At 37.1% G+C, this 20,723-nt stretch overlaps 1 protein-coding gene across 5 annotated transcripts in view; it reads right to left on the reverse strand.

Moving 5' to 3' along the window:
- ADAM22 (ADAM metallopeptidase domain 22) overlaps positions 1-20,723 on the reverse strand; it is a 275,390-nt gene that overhangs the window by 46,635 nt on the left and 208,032 nt on the right. For all 5 annotated transcript variants that reach the window (XM_049768924.1, XM_049768940.1, XM_049768929.1 and 2 more), the window contains 8 exons: positions 20,426-20,477; positions 13,177-13,276; positions 9,989-10,060; positions 9,733-9,825; positions 8,101-8,181; positions 4,424-4,474; positions 3,251-3,314; positions 305-410 (listed from right to left, as the gene is read on the reverse strand). In XM_049768924.1, the coding sequence (XP_049624881.1) occupies positions 305-410; positions 3,251-3,314; positions 4,424-4,474; positions 8,101-8,181; positions 9,733-9,825; positions 9,989-10,060; positions 13,177-13,276; positions 20,426-20,477 (619 nt within the window). The remainder of the gene's footprint in view (positions 1-304; positions 411-3,250; positions 3,315-4,423; positions 4,475-8,100; positions 8,182-9,732; positions 9,826-9,988; positions 10,061-13,176; positions 13,277-20,425; positions 20,478-20,723) is intronic.

A 20,723-nucleotide genomic window follows, 5' to 3' on the forward strand; every position in this document is an offset into this window, starting at 1 on the left:
ATGCCTGAGCACAGAGACAAGAGTAAGTACTAAGCACCTCTGGGTGTATGCCCCCCCCAAAAAAAAGTTATTCTAACAGGGACTAGAGAGATAGTACAGGGGTTAAGATGCTTGCCTTACATATATATGGTAGACTTTAATTCAGGTCTACTACTGCTACATACGGTTGCCTGAGCACCACCAGGAATGATCCCAGAGCAAAGAGGCAGGAGCAAGTCCTGAGCACTGTTGAGTTTAGCCCCAAACTAAACCAGACAAAAAGTCAATATTTGCAATTAGTTGAGGAATGAATTCTCCATTTTACCGTTTGTTGCACTGTATCCACATGTCTTTGTTTTTCCCACAGTTACCCTTCTCAGTGCCTTCAATATTTAGCTTCTCATAGCAGTATCTATCTGAAGCTACCACCCCTAAAACAAAATAGAATTATGTATCAGTGTGGAATTTAACATGAGAACTAACCTTTAAGAACTCATTTCCAATATAATGTCATTGTATTATTAGTGTCATGAAATGGAACAATTTCTGTCTTGCTTACTAGCAATTTTGTTCTATGCTTCAAGTAAAAATTCTGTATGTAGGAACCATTATTTATAAACGCATTCATAATAAAGTTTCAGGCATACAACATTCCAACACAATTCCCACCACCAACGTAAAAATTCCCTTCCACCTTGTAGGTTGCTTCCTTAACAGACACACTTTTTAAGTTTAATTATTATAGTTTGGGTCCCAACTATGTTAAGACATGACAGCATCTTTGTCAGAAGTTAATTTTTGATAAAGCCAGAATTGGCGATGATGAAGTTACCTAAGAAATCAGAGTGACTCTGGTAAACTAATCACAGATTACTGTGCATATATTCATACAAATATGTGGGATTTTTATTATAACATGATTTACCAAGTTGCTCATTAATGCAGTCCTTTCAGGCAATCATTGTTCAAATACCTGTCCCACCACCCTTGTGATCTTCCCTTCACCAGTGTTCCTAATCTCCCATCCACCACTATAACCTGCCTCCAAACAAATTCACTTCATATTGCTTGTTACAATGCAAAAGCAAATGTAATTATGAAAACTTATAGCAACATAAATCAATTTGAAATGACTTATATTTTGCCATCTTGTTACTAAAGTCAATGTCTGTGCAGATTTATTGGGCTGATTATAGTTGAGACTAGTTGAGCCTACTTTAGGCTAATTGAAGTTGATGGATTACTATATAGATTTCACATTCCTGCGATATTACTGGGCTACCAGTACTGTAAATATTGTGATATTCAAGATTTATAGATCTAAAATAAATAAGGTTAAGACAAAGAACTGGACCATTTCTGTCAGAAGTTTTATAGTTTGGTTTTAGGCTACTGTAGTTCATGCAAAAGGAGAATCTGTACCCCTTCCTCCCTTTCTGAGAATGACATGGAAGTATCAGCCTGAACAGGATTATGGGGGAAGTATTGACAGCCATTATATTTCTTTTAGGACCTGGTGGAGGAAAAGGACTAGAAGGCAAGGGTAGGCAGAATAGCTGGGTTTTCTGGTGATAGGGTGGGTGCAATGGGGTCTTCCCAATCCAGTTCTAAAATGAAAGACCTAGAGTTTTCAGTCCAATATCACATGAGAATACTTAGCTGCTCAGTCCAACAGCTGGGCTATTTCTGTCAGAGGATACAGCATGTGGCATTAGGCTGTTGTAGTTCATGCAGAAAATAAATCTGCTCCTAGCCCTGCCCATGTATTTTTAATAAATTGTGTTTTTATTTTTCAAAGAGGAGTAAACAAATACTCTTTATTTTTGCTCAGAGTATGTAAACAACAAAAATTTAACATGATAAAAATTCCCCTCCTGCCAATATTTTTCTTGTTCCTCAAAAGAGAATATACACTTCCAGAAGGATTAGAACTTCTACTTGTGATAGTTAAAAATTACCCCTATGTAAGGAACCCTCATTCACTGTTGGTAGAAATGTCTACTCATCTAGCTCTTTGAGAAAACAATATTGACTCACCTCAAAAAACTAGGAATCAAACTCCCATATGACCCAACAATTTCATTTTTTGCTTCTGTTCCAAGAACTAAAAAATATACTTAGAAAAGACATTGTACTCCTATGTTTAGTGAAGCACCAACCATAACCAAAATCTGCAACAACTCAAATAGTCAAGTGCAGATGACTGGATAAATGTGGTATATATGTATACAAAAGAATACAATTCAGCTATGAGAAAAGATGAAGCCATGCAATTTGCTACTGCATGGATAAACCTGGAGAGTATGATGTTTAATGAAGTTAGTCACTGAATAACCTCTCTCACATGTGGGATAGAAAGGGAACAGAAAAGGAGAACTAGGAAGCCACCACTGGGGCAGAATTGGGAAATTTAGGCCAAAGAGGAACAATGAGACAAAGGTAATAGGAAGTGGACACTCTAGGAAAGGGTGTGATGAAGGATTATGTTATGCATGAAACCCTACCATTAACAGTATTGTAAACCACTGTACCTAAAATAAAATTAAATTATGAAAGTAAAAATGTACCTAAAGTCTTACTATAAATAAAAAATAGCCTTATAACTTACTTAAAAATTAAAATAAAACTAGTTACAAAGATCCAATAATATTTCATGTGCAGGGGGAGAGAGAAATTGTTCAACATTTAAATTCAAATGAAGGTTTAACTTAAATAGTATGGTTTTAATAGAAATGTTAAATATTTCCTGATGAAAAGTAACAAATATTGAAGAAAATAACATGACATGTTTTTTCCTGACAAACATGGTAGACCATTCTCAGCAGATTATCACCTATACTAGAAAAAGGAAGCTAAAGTTCAATAACTTTCTTGAGAAGTAGAATAATAACTAACTGAAATGCCATCTTTATAAATTCATGGTACACTCTTAGGGTCCATGTCCATCCATATGATTTTACCAGTTTTCCTTAATGTTCAGCTAAAAGGAATATAAATACAGAGAAATATGGCTCCTCAAAGTTACATACTCTGTTGTGGATGAACTGCCTAGCAACAAAGACATTATAGTGTATCCAAAGGCATTCAAAAGCACTGCCATCTAGTCAAGATGTATGAGGCAATATCTTCTCAAAGGAGCTTGTTTTCTCTAACTTACACATAAGAGCCATTGAGTTTCCTCCTGTCACAGGAAGTTAAAATTTATTCCAAATAATATCCTTGAGAAATTGGCTGAGATCTTACTTTAAAAATGATCACATAGTCTACTTACTTTGCCCCCAGATGTATTTGCATTGTCTATCCCTCGTTTTACATCTTCCTCCAAAGCAGATTCCCTTAAATTGAAAAGCATACCATTAGCAATGCAATGGCTGTTTAGATCCGACATTTATAATAAAATCTAGCAGACGGGTATTCCTAAATAAAGCTTTTCAGCTCTGATATTGAGTCTAAAACTTCTGAGTTAAAATTATTAGTGGGGTAATTTTTATTTATTTTTACAAGTTTTTCATAGTTGCATTTTAGTAACATAGTGACAGTGAATTAGGGTCGTTCCCACAAGTGTTGACCTCCCTCCACCGTAGTTCCCAACATGCATCCCGTACCTATACCCTTAGCCCCTTAGACTGCTAGTGTAACAGGTCCATTTTGTGTATAGCTTGTTACAGTTTGGGTCTCTTGATTCTACTGTCATTAACATTGGTTTGGATATTTAGGGCTGACCATTTTTATTTCCACTCTATATTCCTGGGACCATTTGGCCCCTGGTTCCCACCCACATTTTTCCCCCTTTTCTCAGTTTGTAGGAAAACATGTGAGGCAGAATCAGAGGATTCATGTTCTATGGTTCTGTAAAACAAATAAACAAATAAAAATAAAAAGGTGGGGGCTTCTAGATAAAACTGAAAGAAGAGAAAATAAATGGCAAGGCAGATGTGGCAAGTGTTTGATTTTTTATTTTTGTTTTGTATTTTAGAATAGGAGCAGTAAATGGAGAGACTAGTCAAAATTTTTAGTGGGTGATTTTTATTGGGGGGGGGAAACAATACCTAAATGTGCTCCTGACTTACATCTGGCTCTACACTCAGGGATATGAACTACTGGAGGTACTTGGTAGGTTATATATATTATCAAGGATTATATATATATTATATTATATATATTATCAAAGATTATACCCAGGTCTGCTGCATGCAAGGCAAGCACCCTACCTGTTGTATTATTTTTATTTTGGTTTTTGTCCCATAGTTCCCATAATTATTTATTTTAGATTATTGTTATAACTCCCCAAGCCACCCATTTCCAAGCCCCTCTCAGGATGCTGACCTAAGCTTTACCCATGCAAAGTTGTATTTGGCCACTTGAGGCATACCCAAGCCCAGAGTTCAGGAATGCTTTCCAGCTGGCACATGTGAAAAATTTAGAAAAATATAAGTTAATCTACCTGAACACCATCACATGAATATCCATCCATTTTATGAATATTTGGGGCACACTAGAAAAAGAAAAAAGAACTATCAAAGAAATGCATAGAAAATTGTTAGGCTTACCTAATCCTTTTGATATTTTCACCTTAAAGAAGTCAGATAATATGGTTAGTCCCTTAAAACATTTGAAAAGAAGAATACAAAAAGATCAAGAGGAAGTAAACAAAAATACAATAAGATCCACTTTCCACTAACTGTGGATATTTCAGGGGGGTGAATTTATTATGTTGAAGAAAATTAAAAGAACAATCAGCTAATCCACTATCACTAAGATCAAGAAACACAGGAACATAAAATGAAGTAGAATATCAACAAAGATGAAGCAATAGAGAAAACTATAGTTGCCTCTTTTTTCTGTAAGAATTACTTATACTTGAAAGTATTCTTAGCAGTGACAAGAGTGATAGAACAGCAGGTAGGGCACTTGCCTTGCACATGGCAGATCCCCATTTGATCCCTGGCATCCCATATGGTTCACTAGCCTGCCAGGACTAGTGATTTCTGAGTGCAGAGCCAGGGGTAACTTCGGAGAAATGTTTTTTTTTGGTGTGGCCAAAAAAAAAAAAAAAACCCAAAAATTATTCTTAGTAGAAATATGTACTGCAGCAATATACTGCTTTTAGAAAAAAATACATAAAGACATGTTAGAAATAGTTAAGCTATGTGTGTATCTCCCCCAACATTTGTGAGTCACTTAGAAATTTAAAGTTTTCTATATGGCTATAAAAAGAGTATATTTTAGGTTGATATTTGATCCTTTATTTTCTCATCTGAAAAAATATAAAATGTCAAAAGTAGTATCAGAATAAAGACAAAATTTCTCTACTGCCCAAAAATAACTTTTACTATTTATTGCTACCTTTTTCTACAAAATTTATTTTTAAACATAGGAATAATCAAATTTCCCACAGGCTTTAGATTCTGTTTCTTCATCTATTTTCATCACATGAACTTCCTTAAGTCATTGAAAACATTTTTGTAGATACCATCTTAAAAAAAATGTTATCTGGGCCCGGAGAGATAGCACAGCGGCGTTTGCCTTGCAAGCAGCCGATCCAGGACCAAAGGTGGTTGGTTCGAATCCCGGTGTCCCATATGGTCCCCCGTGCCTGCCAGGAGCTATTTCTGAGCAGACAGCCAGGAGTAACCCCTGAGCACCGCCGGGTGTGGCCCAAAAACCAAAAAAAAAAAAAAAAAAAACCCAAACTGTTATCTACATTATTTTAAAATTTTTTTAAAAATTTTAATTTTTTCTTAAAAATGTTATTTACATTTTTGTAGCTACCATCTTAAAAAGCTATAAAAATCATATAGAGTTAACAGACCATATAACCAAAGTAATAAATGTATTGGCTTTAAAGTATGTATTCATATAACCATCTCCATGTTCTGCTACAAATAATGTAATGAGTATATCTGTATATGCTATAATTTTGGATTTTAGTGCAATCTAAATTTAAGACTATTGAACTAATTTTCTCTAAAAGGTATATATGCAGTCCATCTTGATTTTCACGGTTCCAACATCCATAAATTTAAGTTTCCATACTCTATTAAGTTATACCATTACCCTAACAATACAGTTATACAATCACCACTGTATATTAATTAATTGCAATGTACAAACATTGCTACTAGTTCTTCAGTCCACTAGGTAAATAACATGTCCATCATCATCCATGACCTGTCTTATCAAATCACTCAGTTCAAAATCTATAAATTATTGCTCACTTCTTAATTTCTTATCTGCTCTTATTTTTTTTTTTTTTTTGGTTTTTGGGCCACACTCAATGACGCTCAGGGTTACCCCTGGCTATGCACTCACTCAGAAATTGCTCCTGGCACAGGGATCAAACCAGGGATTGAACCATGGGATGCTGGGGGATCGAACTTCGGTCTATCCTGGGTCAGCCGTGTGCAAGGCAAACACCCTACCATTGCGCCATCACTCTGGCCCCTTATCTGTTCATTTTGTTCCTGTATAGTACAGAATGTAGCTGTAGTGCATCTGGGGGTGAAAGCATAGGATATTTTACAAAACTGGAAGGAAGGAAGGAAGGAAGGAAGGAAGGAAGGAAGGAAGGAAGGAAGGAAGGAAGGAAGGAAGGAAGGAAGGAAGGAAGGAAGGAAGGAAGGAAGGAAGGAAGGAAGGAAGGAAGGAAGGAAGGAAGGAAGGAAGGGAGGAAGGAAGGAAAGGAGGGAGGGAGGGAGGGAGGGAGGGAGGGAGGGAGGGAGGAAGGGAGGAAGGGAGGAAGGGAGGGAGGGAGGGAGGGAGGGAGGGAGGAAGGAAGGGAGGAAGGGAGGAAGGGAGGGAGGGAGGGAGGGAGGGAGGGAGGAAGGAAGGAAGGAAGGAAGGAAGGAAGGAAGGAAGGAAGGAAGGAAGGAAGGAAGGAAGGGAGGGAGGGAGGGAGGGAGGGAGGGAGGGAGGGAGGGAGGGAGGGAGGGAGGGAGGGAAAGAAGGCTGGCTAGCTGGCTCCTGGCATTTGGGAGGGAGGGAAGGCTGGCTGGCTGGCTGGCTCCTGGCATTTGGGAGGGAGGGAGGGAAGGCTGGCTGGCTGGCTGGCTCCTGGCAGGAGAGAGGGAGGGAGGGAAGGCGGGAGGGAGGGTTGGCTGGCTAGCTGGCTGGCTCCTGGTATTGAAATTAAATTAAATATAAATGGAGTTACCAAAACAGTTGCTGACTATGAGAATGCTGATACTGTTATTCAACAAAAAACAAAAAGACCAAAAAAACACCACTTCTATTGTCACAGATCTGGGAGATATTTTATAACATCAAAAGTACTGAGGATAAAAGTTGCAAAGCTGATTCAAGTCTAGAAAGGATGATGGAAATTCAATAAGGCACAGACAAGATGCTCACTAGGTTTAAGGTTCACACCAACAAAGGATGTGCAGTTTGAACTAAGTATTTTCCAATAAATGAAAAGACTATAATGCTCAATGACTTTATTAAGTGATATTGATTCATTTAAAAAGTCTCTATTGATTTAAGTCCAACATTAGTATACTTTTACTAGACTGACAAAAAAAAATAAGATCACAGAACAATATCCATTTTTCCCACTGAATACTAAGATGACTGCATTGTTTCAGCTTGCCTGACTGTGTATGACCCTGCATCACTGTGAAAAACTAGGACTGCCTGTCTCCACACAAACCCTGTGAAATCTCTGAAATAAGCTTATCAACTCTCTCATCTTCTCTCTATACAACTACCTTCAGAAGTGGCTGCTAATGGCTGAGATGCAGGCTGTCACAAATCCAGTGGAATCAAGGCAAAGGACTGTCCCTTCTCAGAAACCAGTGCTCTGTGGGTCCCTCTGCCTTCACTGGCTCCTGTTTAAACTGGCTTTTGCTCCTTCACAAGTTAGATAAATACATTTCATCCTCTTTTGACAATAAAACCAAAATACAGTTAAGCATGCACGTATGTCCGATTAGTTCAACATTAAAAACAGATTATGTGGAATATATGCTCATGCTTTAAATACTGACTTAAACTACTAGGGGAAAATGTAGAATAAAAGACAAAAACCACCACCCGATTATATTTTGCTGGGTTGGGGTGTTGTCAATGCACTAGAGATGCTGCTACTTTTTATCTTAATGTCTTAATTAATCTTTAAATTACCTGGCTTGAATTTCCTGAGCATGTTTCACTTATATCACAATCATTGACAGCATCTCGGCATACAGTTCCCATAGGCTGGAACTAAAATAAAAGAAAATAATGAATAAATCTGTCAAAGAAAAACCATCTTTCTAAAAATTTTGAAAAATTGATTGAAGTTCTATGATTTATAATATTATTAATGATGGTTTCCCATTTTCATAATTCCAACACCACTTCCATTACCAGTGAATCCACTTCCTTCCCAATGCCCCAGTGCCCCTCCCTTTCAATCTTCCTACCACTCACTCCACTGCAAGGATCAGTTCTCCCATTATGTTGCCTTTGGCCTTCTGTGGCTACCTCACCGTGTATCTTTAAATCCCACATTATTAATAATGGAGAGATTATTCTGTTTTTATCCCTTTGCGTTTGGCAGACTTAATTCTACTTTTATCCATGTTGAAGGAAATCACATCATTTTTGCAAAGAACGTTATTTTAAAATGTGAAATGGGGGTTCAAAAAAATGGCCAATGAGCTGAGAGTATGCTTCACATGCAGAGGACCAAGTTTAATCTCCAGCACCATGTGATTTCCCAAGCATAGAGCCAGGAATAGTCTACAAGTATGAAGGAATATGAATGTAAAAAAATGCAAAATTAATATTGTTTGAATAGTAATATCTTATTCTGTTTTAGGAGGGAAATATGTGAAGCCAGTTTTGTTTTCAGAGTCTCTCCTGCATAAAGCAAATTGGATATCCTTTTAGGAGAATGTTTGAGGGCACAACTCCCCCAGAAGGACAAGTTAGTTCAAATTATAGTAATTTTTTTATTACCAATAGCTTTTGGGTTTTACTTTATCCTTTATTCTTGCTGTACCTTTAATATAGTATTAAATATGATATATATTTAATATATATAATTAATATAATATATTTAATATATGCATTCTTTTTTATCCTCACTACTTTAATAAGAAGAAATTCCTGTGCTTCCTCCACAATGATAGGGGCCATTAATTACAGGTGGCAAAGGAGCTATATCAATGAACTGCCTGCTGCTTGTTTACATGTGCACCTTCTATTAACTGGGAGCAGAAGTGTGCAAGTGGATGTGATAGCACATATAGCAGGCAACCTTCAGAGGTGCAGGGAGGAAAGGCAGCAAGTGTCGGGAAACTGCCAGGAAGACAGGTGGGCTTCTGAGCTACTGCAGGATGGAGGCTACAACATGAAGAATACTGCAGGCCTGTGCCTCAAAAGTCCAGCCCAAGATGCATACCCCTGTTCTGCTCCTGTTCTATTGGCCTTTCTTGGGGACAAGGTCCCAACCATGTCTTTAGACAGCCTCATCAAGACAAAGAGAGCATTCAGAAATTTTTCTGTAAGTTCCTTCAGCAGTATCCGGGTGTCATTCAAGAATCTTCTTGCTGGCTCCATTAGCCCTATACAGTTATCAAAGACAACAAAAAGCTGAAGCCTCCCAGTCCCTGTCTAATTCCAAGTTAAAGTAAATTTCTATGGTCCTGCCAGACTGGCAAGTGGGGAGGAGGTAAGAAATTTCACTGACTGCACTTCCCTTACAGTGGCCACCAAGAGGCGCTGTCACCACTCTGTATCTAACTGCCTTGCATAACCACATTTCTTTACCTTGCATTTTTTACAACAAAGGCCATCACTGCATTGAGAATCCTGAGTCAAGGTACATTTCTTACAACACTCTGCTCCTTCCAGGACACATTCCTATGAGGTAAAAACAGAAACAAAAATCAGGAAATGGCATCTTTTTCCTGAGAGTATCAAGATGTTTTCTAAAATAACTGCACTTTCCAGACATAACACTGGCTCTGTGTGTCAGTGTGAAAAACTGGAGAAGCTGAAAAACTTTCAAATCCCAGAGACTTACTGCTGGAGTCCCGCAGTCACACTCCTCTCCAGTCTCAATGAAACCATTGCCACATTCTGGAGGATCAAGAAGCTGTGGGATGAAAAACAAAAAGAGAACTAAAACATCAACATCTAGGACCTAATGAGAGGCTATAGGAGCCACACCTACACATCTGGATACCTGTCTGCTATTTTTCTCCTGAAACAGAAAGCAGGGATTTAGAGCTGGGAACTTCCAAAGTGTCTACGGCAGTATCCAGTTAGATCTAATGTTCTTCACATACATAACACACAGATCAAGCAGGGTCTGGCAAATGCCACCCAAATAAAGATGATCTTTCCTTGGCCTAAAACCAAGCCAGTCTAATTCCTAAAATTGCACTGCAAAAGGAAGCAAAATACTGGGAGTCAGAAACTATGGGTTCAAATCTCTGCCCAGTTACTTATATTGGAAAAAAATTTTTTTTCAAATCCCAAATGTCTAAATATTTAAATCAGAAATCACAAATTATTATGAGGGAAAAGGTAATCCATTTACGAAAGGTCTTTACTATCTTTTGAAATAGGAACTTCCTTTCACAGACACTGCAGAAGATGCAAATAATAAATCCACTGATTCATTTGGGGCAAAATGCTGCTCTCCCTATTAACATAGCCTTGCAGAGAACAACATTCTCCAGTAAGAAAAGCACTTTTTGTCCTTATAAAGGTACATTCAATATTTATATCAATTTTAGTACCTTTCTAAGTATATCTTATAGTAACAAAAATTATAAGAAAATAGGAAGCAGTTGCTATGTTACACATATGTTTCACTAAGACACTCATCAAAACTTACAAATTATAGGGTTGAAGGAAACATCTACCCATCAATAGATGTGAACAAACATATAAAACTTTCATATATATATATATATGTATGTATGTATGTATGTATGTATTTGTTTGTTACAGGGGTTGAGCTCGGAAGAGCTCAGGGCTTATTTCTGGCTCTGCACAGGAATCATTCCTGGCCTTGCTCAGGAAATCAGTGCAGGGATCACAGCAGGGCTGGTGGGATGCAAAGCAAACATTTTACCCCTGTATTATTTCTTTGGTGCCTACACACACATTATGAACTAGAGGGAAAATAAAAACAACAGGGACTGGAGAGTACAGGGGGTAGTAAAGTACATGCATTATATTCAGCTACCCTACCTCAATTTGCAGCATCTCCTATAAAAGAATCAACTCATCTCTATATTTCACATTTAGTTGAGAACAACTGATGATTTAGTGTCAAACCTCATGAAAAACCTTCCTGTAGAATAAGCAACTTTTTTGGCAAAATAATTCAGCAGTTTTTCATTTATAATAGGATGGATTTAGTTCAAATATCCCATCTAAAACTTGGAAAGAGGTTTAAATTTTCCCATTTACTTTCTAGTGTAATGATTGTATTCCCCAAGTCTTGTTTGAGTGAAGAGAGAATTAAACCAATTAAATACCATATTTTCTGGTGTATAAGACGATTTTTTAACCCATGAAAAACTTCTTAAAAGTCAGGGGTCGTCTTATATGCCAGTATACTGCATGCTGAAACTTACTCCAACTTCAGGGATGAGTGATCTGCTCCCTTCTTACTGCTGTATCTCATCCAGCTGCCAGGCTCATCACCCAGTCATCTGCTTGTCCTGATTCATCTTTCAGGACACACAGAGGAGCTGAGTTACCAAGCACCACATCTCATCCAGCCACTGGGTATGCAGCTTTCCAGCACTCAGTCCTCTGTTCAGCTTTTATGGGAAACAGAGGAGGCGCTCTGTCTCCCTCTAGCTGTCCTATTCATCACTGCACCCCAGCCAGCTGCTCGTGGAGGAACCCCCTCTCCCTGCTCTCAATGTAGAGCACAATTAAAAAAATCAGTCACTCACTACAAATGGCAAATGTAAAATGAATGTTGGCACTCCAAAGTCTAGCTATTTTAAACATATACTGTTAACCTTTAAGGGTTCTACTCTTTTTTTCCTTATGTTTTTTAATTTCCATTTGGTGTGTGTTAAAAGAGAGTAGTTTTATGCAGTGAATATAGCCCAAACCCTATATTTTAACAGAAAAAGTAGGGGGTCCTCTTATATGACCAGTCGTCTTATATGCCGGAAAATACGGTAATTACAAAGGCAATGTCACATATTGCCGAGCGTACACAGAAGCACAGAATCCTATAAGTAATATGGACAAAGTATCCTTTTCTTTAGTACACAAATTATTCTATATGTGTAAGAATGATCTGCCTTGCTGTCATGAGCAGAAAATGTGCTATAAGTTTGTAAGGCCCCTGAAGAAGAAAATATATGAAAAAAATATGTTCTGCCTAGAGTTGGCTTCATGTTAAAAGGTATTTATTGGGCCTGGATAGATAGCACAGCGGCATTTGCATTGCAAGCAGCTGATCCAGGACCAAAGGTGGTTGGTTCGAATCCCGGTGTCCCATATGGTCCCCCATGCCTGCCAGGAGCTATTTCTGAGCAGACAGCTAGGAGTAACCCCTGAGCAATGCCAGGGTGGCCCAAAAACCAAAAAAAAAAAAAAAAAAGGTACTTATTATCTTAATCATTTGCTTACTCTTAAAGAAAGCATTGTAATAAATACCCTTCTACCAGATGTAGGAATAGGTGTGTAAAAAGAAGTTATGAAAGAAAATGAGGTAGAAAGTCAAAATAAAACCAGTTAGGCAAAAAAAAAAAAAAAAAAAGACCAAAGACCATTTAGGCAAGCTAATCAATATCCATCACTTTAGTCATATAAGAATAAAAAGTTTTAAGAAAGCAAACTAATATATTTGATCTGGTTTCTATTCACATCAGAATAAACCAAAATGCTCAAGGTTAAAGCTGACTTTAAAAATACAGATATTAGGTCCGGAGAGATAGCACAGCGGCGTTTGCCTTGCAAGCAGCCGATCCAGGACCAAAGGTGGTTGGTTCGAATCCCGATGTCCCATATGGTACCCCGTGCCTGACAGGAGCTATTTCTGAGCAGACAGCCAGGAGTCACCCCTGAGCAACGCCAGGTGTGACCCAAAAACCAAAAAAAAAAAAAAATACAGATATTAAACATATATGGAATATGTATATCTATATATATGCAAGGTTAGCAATAGCTGGAATTGCACATTTGTAATACCTAAGAGATATTAATAACTAAAATTGTGACAAAACTTATTACCTTAGAAGGTTTGTTGAAAAGGCAAGCACCACCTCCACTATTTAGAAAGTCATGATACTCTTCAATATTGCACTGGGTAAATTTTTTTGGGAGATAATAGCTAGGAGAAAGAAGTAAAGCAATAGTGAAGTATACTTGAGATTATTCAATCATTGTATTTCTAAATTCATTTAATGGCTGGTGATAACTATTGAATGCTTATAATTTATAGCCATATTCAAAGAAAATATACAGTGTACTTTTAATCAAATAAAGTCAGGAGTAATTTCTTAGCAAGTCTTTTCTAAATATTTAAACAGCTATAACACAAAGTTTACAGCATTCTACAAAATAACTAATTTATAATCAATGAGTGTGTCATGGTCATCAAAGTGAAAAATACAATAGAACTAGAAAGAAAATGAATATAAAATTAAATGTGATAGCTAATTTGGAAATTTTTGCTAAAATAGTATGAAACTGAAACACATGTTAAACTTATGTGAAATATCAGTATAATTTTATTGGTTGTATTGATATTCTTGTTCAGGGCTACTTTTTTTTACATTTCTTTTTTAAAAATTTTTTAAATACTTTTATTTAAGTACCTTGATTACAGACATGATTATAGTTGGGTTTCAGTCATATAAAGAACACCCCTCTTCACCAGTGAAGCATTCCCATCACCAATATCCCTCATATTCCTCCTCCACCACCATCCCTTCCTGTATTCAAGACAGGATTTCTACTTCCCTCACTCATTGACATTGTTATGATAGTTGTCAGTGTAGTTGTTTCTCTAACTGCACTTACCGCTCTTTGTGGTGAGCTTCATATCGTGAGCTAGTCCCTCCAGCCCTCATCTCTATTGTCTCAGAGCATTATTGCAATAATGTCTTTTATTTTTCTTAAAACCCATAGATGAGTGATACTATTCTGTGTCTATTTCTCTCCCTCTGATCTATTTCACTCAGCATAATAGATTCCATGTACATCCATGTATAGAAAATTTCATGACTTCATCTCCCCTGATGAATAATATTCCATTGTGTATATGTAGCACCTTTTCTTTAGCCATTCATCTGTTGAAGGGCATCATGGTTGTTTCCAGTGTCTGGCTATTGTAAATAGTGCTGCAATGAATATATGTGTGAGGAAGGCATTTTTGTATTGTATTTTTGTGTTCCTAGGGTATATCACTAGGAGTGGAATAGCTGAATGATATGAGAGTTCAATTTCCAGTTTTTTGAGGAATCTCCATATTGTTTTCCATAAAGGCTGGATTAGATGGCATTCCCGCCAGCATTGAATGAGATTTCCTTTCTCCCCACATCCCTTCTAGCAGATTGTTCTTGTTCTTTGTGAAGTGTGCCAGTCTCTGTGGCATGAGATGGTACCTCATTGTTGTTTTGATTTGCATATCTCTGATAATCAGTGATGTGGAGCTTTCTTTCATGTGCCTTTTGGTCATTTGTATTTCTTCTTTGAGAAATTGTTCATTTCTTCTCCCCATTTTTTGATGGGATTAGATATTTATTTTTCTTTTTAAGTTCAAGTTAGTGGATTTCTCTTACCATCACTGTTCCACATCAGACTTCCTATAGCTATTGCAACTGCATCAAGACTAATTCCTGTAACCACGTCAAAAAGCTTGAAATTCCTGAAGGCAGATATCATGTCTCTTCCTAGGCTGTGTCACAAAACTTTTTTGAGGGGTTGCACTTTAACACATTTATTAAATCAGTGCATTCTTAAATTTTTAATTCATACCTTTAAATGGAATTGATTGAGATCACTTTAATAATGCTGTTCAGTGTTTAACAAAGTAACTTCAGAGAGCAGAAATGGGAGATAAACTATAGATTTAATTATGTGTAACATCACACCAGACCATGTTTTATGAGAAGTGCTTTTCTCTCTCATGTCTGTTTTTGATAAGGAAGTTTCTAATATAAAGAGCTATGCATATCTGAGGATAGTCATCTGATTTTGCTGCACTTTATTTTCAGGACTAGTCACAATATGAATTTTTTAACAGTTATTTAGAACAGCCAGACAAAACACAGAGCTTTTAAGAGATAAGAAACTAAGGCCAGAGAGAGAATAGAATAAGATGAATGTGGATTTGATCCCTAGCACCTCACATGGTCCCCCGAGCCACACCAGGAGAAATTCCTGAGCACAAAGCCAGAAGTAAGTTTTGAACTTACTGCGAGTGGCCCAAAACAAAAGCAAACAAGCAAAAACCAACAACAACAACAACAAAAAAAAAACTCACCAACAAATAACAAAAAATATAAAAACCTCTAGTACATAGTTTAATAACTATTATAAAATTTCACATTAAAATACAATTTTAAATTTTTCCTCTAGGGATTGGAGCATTAGTGCAGCGATAGGGCATTTAGGGCATTTGCCTTGCAAGCAGTTGACTTAGGACAGAACTAGGTTTGATCCCTGGTGTCCTATATGGTCCCCCAAGCAAGGAGCAATTTCTGATCATATACCCAGGAGTAATCCCTGAGTGTCACTGGGTATGTCTCCCAAACCAAAAAGAAATGAAAATTTCCTCTAATCACTTAATAGGAAACCCAAAGATACTTGAAAAATACAATGAATGTATGTTTCTATATACATTCATTCATTTACTTTCCTTGGCATAAATAAATTGAGAGATCAAAATTTGAATACAGGAGCTGAAGCGATAGAACAGCAAATAGGGTGTTTGCTTTGCCTAAGGATGACCCAAGTTCAGTCCCAGGCATCCAATATGATCTCCCAAGCCTGCCAGGAGTGATTTCTGCATGCAGAGCCAGGAGTAAGCTGAATGTTGCCAAAAATATTCTAATACAATCAGTATTCAATGACAATCAAGTTATTCAAAACCAGCAAAAGAGCAATAAACATTTGATTATAATCCTTGAAAATTGACAACTAATTAATAAAGAAATGTATATGGTTATATAGAATTAAATTACAATTAATTGACCAACATGCATTTAAAGAGAAATAAGAATTTTAGATGAAAATAACTTATTGAGGGGCCGGGCGCTGGCGCTAGAGGTAAGGTGCCTGCCTTACCTGCGCTAGCCTTGGACGGACCGCGGTTCGATCCCCCGGCATCCCATATGGTCCCCCAAGCCAGGAGCGACTTCTGAGCACATAGCCAGGAGTAACCACTGAGCGTCACCGGGTGTGGCCCCCCCCAAAAAAAAAAGAAAAAAGAAAATAACTTATTGAAGAAATGAAAAGAGGCTAGAAATGAAAGGAGGCTAGAAATCCAGGCACAACTATAATAAGAAAAATTGATAATGTAGAATTATTGTTCTGATGTATATGGTCATATAGAATTAAATTACAATTAATTGACCAACATGCATTTAAAGAGAAATAATAATTTTAGATGAAAATAACTTATTGAAGAAATGAAAAGAGGCTAGAAATCCAGGCACAAATATAAGAAAAATTGATAATATAGAATTATGGCTCTGATGCTGGAAACCCATGTATAATTATGATAAACTGATTTTGAGTAGTACTAGAAGTTGAGATTGTAAATAATCATGAACCTTTTTTTCTTTTTAGCTTTTGAACTACACCCTGCAGTCCTGAATGTATGTTCAGGGATAACTTTCTATGGAACTTGGGGAGACCATGTGAATTACTGGAGATCAAACCTTAATTGACTGTGTTCAAGACAAGCACACAAGATTGGGTCTGCTGTAGTATGTTTCTAACTCATGAACCTAATTTTTTAAACAACATAAACTTACAATAGTTTTGAGCAGGAAAATGTTATGATTGTATGTTTCACAGAGAAATCCATGTGTTTAAGAGCAGAATGGAGATATAACGTTACATATAGTGAATTCAATGAACTCAAACCAAATATTAGTAAGTAGTATGTACCTCATAATGTTAATTTTAAAATACTGAATAGCAGGATGATGTCTTGCATATAAGCTAAAAACATGCAAGGACTATATATGGACAGTATATATACTATGTATATTATATGTACTGTATATGTATATTATATGAACTGTATATGTATATTTATATGTATAGTAGAAGAATAGAAAAAGAGCCTGTGACTGATAGGAAATAACTCCGGATGATGATGATCTTGGTTTGGGCTGTGGGGAAGAATAAAGAACAGAATAATCTAACAAAGCCAAACTCTCCAAATAGGCTACCTTGGTCTGTTTATGTTTTCTAGTTGATAAGTATATGGTGAATCACTCTTTTATTTATTATCCTATTTTAATGACAATAAAAAAGGAGTTCAGAGGGACAAAATAGGAAGGAGCCTAAGAAGAGCCTGAAAGCTGCTTATAATTATTGCAAATATAAGAGTACAACATAAAAAAATCTTAAAGTAAGTTGGTGAGGGATATGCTTGGTACAAATGGAGTAATTGTAATATGTACTCTGAAGAAATAAAAATACGATGCTGATAGCATTGCATTAGAGGTTCAGTATCACCAGAAATCTCAAGAGTGGCTTGTCATTAGAAAAATGAAGCCATGAAATTTGCCAAACCTTAGAACCAATGTAGCTACCTGCAACAACACCAGGAACCAAACTTCCCCTGGGAAAGTCATACCACCCTGGCACCAACATGAGCCAGTTTTGATATGACATCCTGACAGCGAGGAAACGACAACAAATTGATCTAAGAGCAGGTTGTCCTATCTTATCACCTAACAGTAAGATGAAATCAGAAGACATGTCTTCCTTTGATCTGTGTAAAAACCAAGAACTCTAACTACTCTAAGACTGACTTTAACAATCATGACTGGGCAGAACATATCCTGGTGCCAATAAGAAAGACTCTACCCTAGGCTTTAGCCTAGGACTTGTACAAAAATGAAGCTCTCTAATCCCAGAGGTCCATCATTGACAACTGAGACTGAACAGAACTTCTGAAACCATAATGAAGATTCTATCCTAGGCTTCGGCCTTTGGATCTGAGTAAAAACCAAGACCACTTATTACAGAAGATTGATTACAACAATGATGAAATAGAACTTCTAGAACCATAAAGAAAGACTCTATCCTAGACTTTGTCTTATGATCTGTGCAAATACCAAGATCTGTAGTTACAGAGCCCTATTTTTATCATCTACAACTGAGTGAAAAGTTTCCTGGTACCATAAAAGACCTTGGGGTGCAGTAATGAGCATGCACAGAGCCAGGAGTTGTTCCCATGGCAGTATGCTTCAAGGGTGGAGGAACCCTGAATCTCTTAAGCCATGGGAATTTCTTTTCTTATTTCCCCAATACTTTACTGTGCCTATGCAAAAGAAAGGGGGGGAGCACAAAACGTTACCACATCAGCACTCCTTCCTTTGTTTGTTTGTTTTTACTTTTTCTCTTTTTTCTTTTTTTCTCTTTTTTTCTTTCTTTTCTTTCTTTTCCACTCTTGTGGTTATTATTTGGTGATTTTGTTCTTGTTGTTGTTGGGTGCTTTTTTTTGGTAGTTAGTTACTTTTTTTTACTGTTGTTTGTTGGTTTTTATTATTATTATTATTATTATTATTATTTTATTATAGTTTCTTCCTTCTTTTTTTGTCTTCTTCCAGCAGAACCACACAACTTGAATCATCTTGTTCTGCCTCATGAATTGGGGGGAAAACAAAAATAAATTGTACCAGGACCAAACAGCCATATGAACATTGAGTGAAAATAAAAATGATCAGACTTAAACACAAAACCCAAAGTCAACAACAACAGAATTGATACCAATTGATACCCTATCTAGAACAAGCTATACACAGAGGGAAATAGTTATACTAGCACTCTGGGGGGAGAAGGAGAAAAATATGGGACACATGATAGGAAAAGGGGTGGAGGGAGGACAACCCTGGTGGTGGGAATGGTCCTGATTCATTGTCACTATGTATCTTAAATATTACTGTGAAAGATTTGTTGCTCACTTTTGGTTACAATAAAAATTATTTTTAAAAAAATGAAGTCATGAAATTTGTCTACACATAGATGGACATGAGATTATTATGCTGAGTGAAATGAGTCAGCAGGAGACGAATAGACAAAGAATAGCCTCACTCCTCTGTGGGACATAAGAAAAATGAAAGACAGTATGATAATAATAGCCAGAGACAATAGAGATGAGGGCTGGAAGGAACAGCCCATGATATTAAATTTACCACAAAGAGTGGTGAGTGCAGTTAGAGCTCTAACTGCACTGACAACTAATGAGACAGAATAGTTGTCTCTTGGACAGGGGATGAGGAGGGAAACTGGTGGTAGGGAAAATGCTCTGGTAAAGTATGGTGTATATTTTATTACTGAAACCCAACTATGAACATTTCTGTAACCACAATGCTTAAATAAAGAAATTTACAAAAGAGAGAGAGAAAGAGAAAAAGAGAAAGAGAGAAAGCCTATGCACCTCTCCTCCTGGTCCAATTGGGGATCACCAGTGTCTCCTTGAAATCAGATATTTGAGGGAATGTTTGTAGAAGGGGTATCTGAGAAAGCTAAAATTCCAGGCTCTTGTTTTCATTTTCTGTGTATGAAAGTTCACAACATGCCACTGATTATAACCTATTTTATTTAAATGAAAGAAGGTTAAGAGTGGAGAAATTTGTAGGTGAGCCATCAAAAAATATTATACCTCACTTCTAAAATTTCCAATCTGGATTCAAAGACACCAAGTTTTGGGGAGTAAGGGTTATAGCTCTGGAATCTCCCCAGCACCATCTGTGTGGCCTGAGTAGTCCCTGGAGACCTCAGTACCTGAGCAACCTTGGTTCCATGTATGGTGCATAGAACAGCTGGATTACTTGGCCAAGAATGGATGATCCCCTAATGCCACCTCACAAAGGTCCTTGTCTTACAGTCTAAACACAGTCAATTGTTTTCATAAATGGGAATCTATTTTGTAAAAGTATTCAACATGCAGAGCCATTGAGAAAATCTACTTGGAATTTTCTCTTAAATTCCCATGGTGAGGGGCCCAGAGAGATAGCACAGCGGTGTTTGCCTTGCAAGCAGCCGATCCAGGACCAAAGGTGGTTGGTTCGAATCCCGGTGTCCCATATGGTCCCCCGTGCCTGCCAGGAGCTATTTCTGAGCAGACAGCCAGGAGTAACCCCTGAGCACCGCCGGGTGTGGCCCAAAAACAAACAAACAAAAATATTCCTGAGGTGAGGTTTCAAGCACTAAGTAATTGTCATACTCTTGAGAAGACAACAGCTCAGCAGGGGAAGAGAGAGGGAGCTATTTTCAAATAGAAGTGGCTCACCCAGTGTCTCCCATTATGCATCCAGACCATGTGTCGTCACATTTACACTCACCTAAAAGAAATAAATATAGGTGCTTTTTTAACAAAGTGAAAGGAGGCACTCTAAAGTAGTTTTTATTTTAACAATGGAATTTGCATTGTTATGTATACATATACCTTCAAAAATAGACTTTTACATTTTAAGTAGTTTACGCAATGCACAATAAAGATAAACCTTAACCCTAGTAAGATAACATACTTTTACTAAAACAAAATTCTTCAATATTTTAACATATTTTAACTTATGGTCTTTTTGTTT

This window comes from Suncus etruscus, chromosome 1 (genome assembly GCF_024139225.1).
Source record: "Suncus etruscus isolate mSunEtr1 chromosome 1, mSunEtr1.pri.cur, whole genome shotgun sequence".
Lineage (NCBI taxonomy): Eukaryota > Metazoa > Chordata > Mammalia > Eulipotyphla > Soricidae > Suncus > Suncus etruscus.